At 47.1% G+C, this 9,604-nt stretch overlaps 1 protein-coding gene across 2 annotated transcripts in view; it reads left to right on the top strand.

Moving 5' to 3' along the window:
- LOC102382797 (zinc finger protein 501-like) overlaps window positions 1-3,792 on the top strand; it is a 13,346-nt gene extending 9,554 nt beyond the window's left edge. The window contains exons 4-5 of one of the 2 annotated variants that reach the window (XM_014518359.2): window positions 301-414; window positions 833-3,792. In XM_014518359.2, coding sequence (XP_014373845.1) covers window positions 301-414; window positions 833-1,863 — 1,145 coding nt within the window. In that variant the 3' untranslated portion in view covers window positions 1,864-3,792. Of the gene's footprint in view, window positions 1-297; window positions 415-832 lie in introns of both variants that reach the window. The other variant, XM_025199836.1, reaches the window with a different exon arrangement.
- The last annotated feature ends 5,812 nt before the right edge of the window (window positions 3,793-9,604 follow it).

Here is a 9,604-nt window from a genome sequence, read left to right as displayed (position 1 = left end):
AGGAATGTGATTTCCTCCTGCTTGTTCCCCATGCTCCTAGGATTAGTATAGAGACACTTAAGCCCTCTGCTGGATGTGTTTGGTGTCCCCCTGCTCTGCTGCCCATTGGGCCCCTTATTACTTACATGGGCTGTTCCAGCACATGGCTTGAGGTTTGTAGATCCTAGGTGCTCTCTGCTGTCTACATCCCCATTGATTTAAGCTTCTAATTTGTGATAATCACGGATTCCAGTCATGGAACTTGAACAATCACATGAACAATTCAGCCTGATCCCATGTACTTGCTTTTTTCTAAAGCAGGATTTCCAATTCCCAAACCTGAAGTGATCTCCCAGCTAGAACAGGGAAAAGATCCATGGATCCCAGGCCTACAGGGCTCAGAAGGAAGGAAAATCCCAGGCATGCTCAATCCAGGTAAGGTTTTGGTTCAACCCACTCAGTAGCCATTGGTGAATGATGGAAATGGGTGGGATTCCCACAGAGAGCCTTTGAGCTCCCTTAGGGATGGACTGTACCCAGCAGATGTCACACCTTGAGGCTGGACAAGACCCAGGGGTGTCCTACCCATTCTGATTGATACTTGGCTCCCTGCTTATGAACTTTTCCTTTCTCAGCAGTGTTCAGATGGTCTGAGGAGATCAAACTGGGGCCCTCCCTGAGGTGGGAGCTGAATTGTTCCCCAACCCCTTCTGGGGGAGGATTTGGGGAGATTCAATTGGGTTCATTCCCTAAGACTCTTGCAATATTTCTTCCTAAATTTTTCTCTCTAGCTTGACACTCCCTCCTGAAACAAGGAATGACTCAAATCATGATCTGTTCTTTATCCTGGCAGGTGATGGGATCAAAACTGAGAATGGGGAGGAGAGTTCTCAACCCGCCCATCCTGAGCATGGAGAACCACGTGGGACAGCACTGGGAAAATGCAAAGGGAATGTTTGCTGCAACACTAAGCAGAAACAATCCCGTGGGGGCCAGTGCAACACAGAGAGGGAACTGGGAAAGCATTCGGTGAAGAAAGTGGGGAAATCCCTTCCCTGTGCGAAAGGTCAAAAGCCCTTCAAGGGCCCCAGAATGCAGAGAATCCACATGGGGGAGAGAGAAAGCACGTGCAGCCAGTGTGGGAAAAGCTTCAGCAGCCGTTCACACCTTATTATACACCAGCGAATCCACACGGGTGTGAAACCCTATACCTGCCCTGAGTGTGGGAAGAGCTTCAACCAGAGCCCAAACCTCGTGACCCACCTGAGAATCCACACAGGTGAGAGACCCTACAAATGCCCTGAATGTGGAAAAAGCTTCACAGCGAACTCCACCTTTATTAAACACCAGAGAATCCATACAGGGGAGAAACCCTATAAATGCCCAGAGTGCGGGAAAAGCTTCAATCAGAGCTCAGACCTAATCAGACACCAGAGGCTGCACACTGGGGAGAAGCCCTACAAGTGCCCTGACTGTGGGAAGAGATCCAGTGACAGCTCAGCCCTGATTGTCCACCAGAGAATCCACACCGGGGAGAGACCTTACAACTGCCCCGTCTGCGGGAAGAACTTCACTTGCTCTTCACACCTTATAACGCATCAGAGAACCCACACGGGAGAAAAGCCATACAAGTGCCTGTACTGTAGGAAACGGTGCCGGGTCAAATCAGCCCTCATCATCCATGAGAGAATCCACACAGGGGAGAGGCCTTACAAATGCCCTCAGTGTGAGAAGACCTTCAGCAGCCGCTCGCACCTGAACTCCCATCATAGGATCCACATGAAAGAAAAACCTGACACAAAGCCTGACATTAGGAAATGCCTCAGTGAAAGCTCCTCCCTGGTTAACACTGCAGAGGCTTCACACACAAGAGAAAAGCCATAAACACTTTGATGAGAGGTGATTAAGATTTGGTCTGCACTTGCAATTATTTCAGCTACTCTGTTTCTCTACCTTAGCTAACCAGCAGTAACTCTTCTAAAAAGCAGTATGTACACACAGCGGCTGAGATGTATTAGGATCATGCTGTTGGTTATGAAACCAGAATCAGACTCTCTCGCTCTAGGGACAGCAGGCCAGTGGAACGAGATCCCTAGGGACATCAGGAAGTTTTCTTCATTAGAGATTTTTGAGAAAAGGCTGGATGCGCATCTGTTGGGGTGCAGGTGACTTAAGGTCCCTTTCAACCCTCTGAGTCTATCATAGCTTAAGCTACTATCCTTTTCAGCCCTTGTGTCCACGCAGTGCTGCACTTTCACAATATAAAGTGCATGTTCTGAGCAGGAGGCCCGTGCATTCTGGGAAGTGCATTCTGGGATTCTTCTCATGCTGCACGGGGGGTAGCTCCCACAAGCCACGGAAATGTTGGCAGTCTGGGAGCACAGTAGCCACGTCCTAGGATTTTTTCTTGTCATCTTATCATTTATTGGGCTTTGGAAGTTAAGATTGTTTTCAAGCCACTTGCAGAAGCAGTATGGAGGCAACACTGCTGAGCATTGCTTTCCCGATAGTCCATAGTGCAAATAAGCTGATGTTCATACATACCTTGGGAGACAGTCATGATATTGTTGAATCCTTGTGGACCTTATGAGTCAAGGAAGATGTGAATGGAAGAGAGGAATCACTTCTGCATAACCTTTCTTGGAGCAGTTTACTAATTGGCCAGCTGTCTTTGGATGTGGCCAAGTACCACTGCCTGTTGGGAAAGGATAGTGATGCAAACCTGGGATGATCTGCAGTAGCAGCAAAACTTCAGGATGTCAAAAGCCACATTCATAGACACCTGCACAGTGTTCATTCAGAGCAGCAGTGGCACAACACTGCATAAATTCCCCTAAGAATGGAGAAGCATACAGCCTTCACTCTCTGGTAGCTCAACACCACTGGTTGCTATTGGCCTGTTTGGTAGCATCAGATAAATGGTCAAAATTTTTGTCGTAGACATGCGGGGTGGTCTTGAGGGGATGCTGCACCTTGATTATTAAGTCTGACAATGCACAAGAGGTTACTAATGAATGTGTATGGGTGGGGGTCTCCAGTTGTTGGGATCATGGGTAAGACCCATATATCTGTCCCCTTTCCTCAATATGGGGCCTCAGAGTGCTGCAAGACTTGGTCGGTCACCATGGAAAGCTCACCAGTGCTGATGTAGAGTGACATGGGAAAGTCCTGATGCCAAGATCTGTTGAAACTCTAGATTGTTTTCTGCAATGAAACAGGGATGCCTGGCTACCAGAACTGCCGTGGCATTAATGATGCTGTGATTCCACCAGGAGATCCAACTTACCTTCTACATATCTAGCTTATACAGATTTTTACTGGATGTTTGGATAGAAAAGGACCAGTTCAGCTATATCCAGCATGGCCTTCACATGGTCAGGATCTCACCCCAAATTCTCAATCTGCTCCCCTTACAGGATCCTCAAGTCCACACAATGCAAAAGTGAGGACTGTACAATGTGAGTGGAACGTGCATTTTGAAGACTGAAGAGAAGGTGGAGGTGCCTGATGATGAAGCTGGCCACTGCCGGGCAATACCTGCTTTGTATGACAGGGGTTTGCTGCATTTTACACAATATCTGTGGAAACAAATGGAGAGAGTACTCAGTAATGCTGGGAAGTGGTAGTTCAGAGACCTTCTGAACATCATGAACAGCCAGAGTCTTCCCTGGCTACATGCTGTAATTGGTCATTGATGAAGGATCAGGGATGTGCTGTGTTCTTACTCTGAGGCTATGTGTAATGGAGGAAAATGTATATACCCCTTGGTAATAGGATCTTGTTTTCTGCAAAGATTTTATGATTTTTTTTCCACCAAGGAATTGTAAATAATAAAAACTTTTTTGAACATAACCCAGTGCACACATAAACTACTGAAACTGGGGCAGGCATGCCTCAAGTATAGAGTTCACTCTTGTTTGTGGGGATCATAGCCACATGCTATGGCACTCGTGGGCACTCATGATTGAGGTGTTTCTTTCTCTTGGTGCATGGATGGCAATGCAGGCCTATTCCTGGCAGCTGGACAAAGGAAGGGAATTACTTGGTCCCAGTGTGTTCAAAGTGATACAGGCTGCAGCCAGCTTGGGGTGCTGGCGATGAGTATGGTGCCATTGTGTTTTCCAGCATGGCTGTCTGCTTGTCTCTATGTCATCTCCAGCATGTCTGCTTGCATGTCTTTTCTTTATCAGTGTGCTCCCTCAGAGCTTGCCGTCCTCCTTGTGTGTTTGCAGTCCCCAAGTTTGGGTATAAAGATAACTCTTTTGTGTGTTAGATGTGTGGTAATCCTTTGCTTTAGGACTTTGCTGGTTGGAGGATATTAGCCTGAAGCTTTTGCCCAAAAGGAAAAGCAGGATCTTGTTCAAAAAGGCAGTGAACAAACCAGGAAGTTACAGTGCATTGCTTTTTGCCAATATGTTGTCCAGTGGCTGGTGCAGGAGTGGGAAGAAACTATCACCTGTTAGGGCAACCTTGAGGATGTCTCATTACCTTGCCATGTGTGCACCAATGTAAATGACTTTCTTTGCCTTAAAGTTCCTTCCATAACATCAGCATATCACAACCAAGTGCACTGCAAAATGCACAGCCTTCTGTAGGCGTTGTTCTGAGCAGTATGAAGGGTGTGATTAAAAATGCCTTATCACTACAGAAAAGATGTGGACGAATTGGAGAGAGCCCAGCAGAGGGCAACAAAAATGATGAGGAACTGAGGCACATGACTTATGAGGAGAGGCTGAGGGCACTGGGCTTATTTACTCTGGAGGAGAGAAAACTTAGAGGGGATTTAATAGCAACCTTTAACAACCTGAAGGTTGGTTCCAAAGAGGATGGAGCTAAGCTATTCTCAGTAGTGACAGATGACAGAAAAAGGAGCAATGGGCTCAAGTTGCAGCAAGGGATATGAAGAACACCTCTCTCACTAGGAGGGTAGTAAAACACTGGAACAGGTTACCCAGAGAGATTGTGGAGTCTCCATCCTTGGAGGTTTTTAAGACCCAGCTAGGCAAAGCCTTGGCTGAGATGATCTAGGTGAGGATGGCCCTGCTTTAAGCAGGGGGTTGGACTAGATGTGACCTCCCGAGGTCCCTTCAACCCTCATTTTCTATGATCTCTGTGGTGCTTGAAAAATGTCGCTACCTAATTTGAGCAATACACCTCATGCCTTCCACCCAACTGTGAACAAAGGAGGGGGGGGTTCTTTCATTTCCCTCAATACATATGGCTGCCACACAATGTATTTGATATTGTTTAACCTCTGTGGTGCCATCATTCTGAGCATTTGCGTGGGCAGCGAAGTGGGAGAAGGGGGAAGCATTTAAGTAGCAGAGAAAGGGAGAACAGAAGGGCAATGTATTTGAGCAATGCTGCTAGGACTTATAATTTCAGAGAAATAAAAGCCTAGGGGTTCAAATTCTCTGGTGGGGATGCAATTTTGACTATGTTTTAAGGCAGGACAAGGGATAATAAAAAATGAAGTAACCACACACAAATAGCTGACTGATTAAGACCCTTGCCCAGCTGTCATGCTGTGCTCATGTTCTTTATCCCTGACATTCTGTGTTCTGTAGTATCTATGAAGGCAGAGTGTGTGTGTTACTAGCATATTAGGGCATCCCACAGAGAAGGCAGAGTTAAGGCTGCATCAGAGGTATGACAAATACCTTAATTTTGCATTTCCTAGTTTGCAGAGGGTTCAGTTCACATTGGTTTTAGAGACAGCTGAATATTAAAAGTGGCTCATTACTAGGGGAGCCATAACTCAGCTATGCCTGGGCCATGACCTTGTGCTTCCAACACTACCTAGATCTCTGGCACAGATGTGATGCAGCAAATATCAAGACAATTAGGATCAGAATATTGATTTTAGAGCACTTAGAAAAAATCAGCCTTAGCTATAGACATGGTCCTACCCTATTATAATTCATTTCTGACAGCCCTACTCAGGGTGCTGACACAGTTTCTCTTATGAGAGTCGTTTGATGCCCCATACGGGTGGAGCTGTGACTGAAAGTCTTCCCACAGTCAGGGCATTTATAGGGTTTTCCCACCGATTCTCTGGTGCCTGATCAGGTTTGATCTCTGATTGAAGTTTTCCCCAAAGTCAGGGCAGTGGTAGGGTTTCTCTCCCATGTGAGTTCTCTTGTATCCAATAAAAGTTGACCAGTCACAGAAGTTTTTCCCGCGCTTGAGGCAGAGGTAGGTTTCTCTCCCATGTGGGTTCTCTTGTGTCTGATAAAGCTTGGCCGTCCAGTCGCAGACGTTCTTCCTGCAGCTGGAGCAGATGAAGGGTTTCTCTCCCATGTGGATGCTTTGGTGTCCAATCAGCTGTGAATTCTGGCAAAAGCCTTTCCCACACTCTGGGCACTTGTAGGGTTTCTCCCCCATGTGGATTCTCTGGTGTTTTCTTAGGGTTGGACTATCAATAAAGCTTTTCCAACACTGGGGGCATTTGCAGGGTCTCTCCCCTGCGTGGACCCTGTGATGTGTCATTCCCTGTGAGCTCCAGCTGAAGCTCTTCCCACGCTCTGTGCATGTGTTCTGTCTCTGTCCCTTGGGGATGCTCTGCTGCATCTTGGCCTTGCTGAAATTCCTCAGGCCACCCTCACCGTGAGTGGGTTTGCAGCCTTTTCCAAGTTCAGGTCTCCCAGATGCATTCCCCAGCAACATCCCATTCAATTCCCCTCACTCAGGTCCTTCCTGATGAGGATTCTCTTTCATATGACCATTCATCACCCAGTTACCTTCTGGGAAAGATAGAGAGGGAGACAGCCCCAAGATAAATCATTTCCCAGTCCGGGGAAAAATGGCAACTTCAAAAAGAGGAAACTGAAAGGAGGGGAAAAAGCTAAAATAACATTACTTGTCAGAAGATGTGAAAGACCAGGAGCAGAATTCTCCTCAAACCCTTCCCCAAAGGGGAGTATGGAGGGAACAAATATAGCCTTCCCCATCTTTAGGGAAAAAAAGATACTGCCTGGCTTAGTGTAGAAAACACTGGCCTGAGGTTCAGGAGATCTGGTTCTACTCCTGGCCGGGTGGGCAAGCCAATGCACATCTCTCTGCATCAGTTTCTGCATCAGTGAAAATAAGTCATGAAAATGAAACTGGTCTTTTCCCTTCTCAGTTCCTTACAGAGAGGCAAATCTGACCACAGGAAAGAGGAGAGCAAGGGCAGTAGGTTCACAGCTGCTAACACAGCTGTAAGTCCTACAAGAAGCTCATTAAAAAAGAAGAGTCATTAGAGCTGAGGCTCCCAGGGCTGTGCATGCAGTCTCCCTCTCCTGCCCGTCCCCAGCATGTTCCTCGGGTCTCTCTCTGTTACCTGGAGCCTGTGGCTCAGGAGCTAGTGTCTGCAGAGCCCAGGGCTGCCCTGGGGGGCTGGCTCAAACCACTGGGAGATAGCTTCCCTACCAGGTTGGGCACATCTGTAGCTTTAATGGAGGTATCTCCCCAGTAATAGTCCCCACTGGGGGAGAAGCAGCTACTCATTTTGGGATCCCAGGTCACAGCAGAGAAAGAGACAATAAGGTCTGAGAGAGGGAGGAAAACAGAAACAGAGTGAGAGCACAGTCCCTTCTCTGACCAAAACCCTCTTGGTACAACAGTTACCTCTGTACCTACCTAGCATCTCCATTCCCAGGATGGACCTAGACAGAATCCTTCTCTATGCCTCTAACTACAGAAACCTGCAGAGTAAAACAGAGTATCTGTGTCACTTAGAAATCTGTCCTTTGCAGCTCTGGGCAGCCACCCTAGAGCCAGAGTCCTACCACCCACATATATCCACTTAAGGACCCTTTTGAACAACCCTATAGATACCCCTATTTCTCCTTTCCACAAGATCTTGAAGTCATCTTCCCATTGACGCAGAGACTTCTATGCATGATTCATCCTTAAAGCCAAGAGAGAAAGGCTGCCATTGTGCAGGGGACATTAAACCCGTTAAAAGGGGTCTTACAGATGTTTTGGGAGCTGACAGTGCAGCCAGATTCAAAGAAGGGAATGGATAAATTTTTGGAAGAAAGAGGCATCAGCAGCTATTGAGCATAGGAGTCAGGGGTACAGCCTCTGAATCAGAACTTCCTGGACCTTAAATGCTGGAGGCTGCAAGTGAAAGAAGAACAACTGGAGAAAACCTTGGTCATACCCATGCCCTCTGCCTGTCATCATGCACTCTGCCCCTGTGTCACACAGGATACTGGACAAGATGGACTTATGGTCTGATCCAGTAAATGGCAGTTCTTATGTTCTTAGAGGGGAGAGCTTGGTGCAGGGTCACTGCAGGTCTCAGGGAGGAGCTGGTAGTGGAGGGATCCCTGGGGTCACACAACAGCTGGCAGTGGACACCGCTCTCTGCAGTAACTCCCTGCATGAATTCCATGGTTTCCCAAAATATTGCTCACAAATCCCAGAGCCCCAGCTGATGTTGCTGGAAATACCAGATTCATGGTTAAAAAATGGGAGAGGTTAATATTGAGGGAATACTATTGTTTTGCCACTGACTTTCATGTGACCAGGATTTCACCCCAAATTCTCAACCTGCTTTCCTTGCAGGATCTTCAAACCCAGACACTGCAAAAATGGAGACAGCAGCAAAAGCAAGTGGAAGCAGGGGGTGATGTCAAACGGCCCTTCTCTCGCACGGCTATAATGTACTGTAGCACATGTAGGAGGACTGATCCATGCATGGGGGCTGCACAGAGCATTTTTTGGTTTCTTAGGGGCTTCCTCACTGCAATTCACATCTCTCTTCACCCCTATACAATTTCCTCAGAGGCTGCCAACCTTCATCAAACCATGCTCTTGATTCAGTTCCTCAGCTCAACCTTCCCCCTGTCCATTGTTAGCCTTTGCAGGCTAGACCACTCTCCTGAGAAGCTCAGCAGGAGCTCTTTGCTCAATATTTGTAACATCCTCCAACTCTAACCCTCTGCCCCCGCTTTGCAATGGCACGGTTGAGCAGTCTCCTTCAGCCTTGCCTGAGTCGCAGCTTTTAGGCAGTGAGAGCTTATGTCTTAAGAACCAGATGTCCTGGATTCAGGTTTTAACACCAGTGGCAGTGGGATGGGAGCATTAAAAGTGTGTGATATGCACACATTCTGGTTGTGACTTGGCCAGATCCAAAATCTGGAAAGAAGAGCACAAAACAATGATGAAAGCACAGTGTAAGATAATTAAACCAGGAGGGTTTATGGGTAAAAAAATGTACATCTAGGAACACATGTTCACATGTTGTCCAGAGTGCCCCTCCAGTACCAGGCTGCTCTTATTTCCTACAGTTGCAGCTCTACCTTTCTTTTTTGGGCCCCACTCCTAACAGACCTTGCAGTCTTTAGTGTATTTTATCTTCACCATAAACCTGACAAGTGGGGAAGAGCAATTACCCCCATTTTACAGATAAGAAACTGGGAGACAGAAAGACAAATGGGAACATACGTTTCCAAGGTCCTATGTGACTCATGATCCTCATTCCTAAGTCCTCTAGGCACCTGTCCTCTCTAGAAGCCACTCCATTAAGTTTGATGGATGTTGCAGTTGGGGCTTACAGCTACAGCCATCCAGCTCATGAGCCTGTGCAGATCTTAGCAATCTCTCAGGTAACTATGACCCAAACCACTTTGTAGCC

Source organism: Alligator sinensis, unplaced genomic scaffold, assembly GCF_000455745.1.
Source record: "Alligator sinensis unplaced genomic scaffold, ASM45574v1 scaffold1097_1, whole genome shotgun sequence".
NCBI classification, from domain to species: Eukaryota; Metazoa; Chordata; order Crocodylia; family Alligatoridae; genus Alligator; species Alligator sinensis.
The sequence above is the reverse complement of the archived record's forward strand: the minus strand, read 5'-3'. Positions and strand labels throughout refer to the sequence as shown.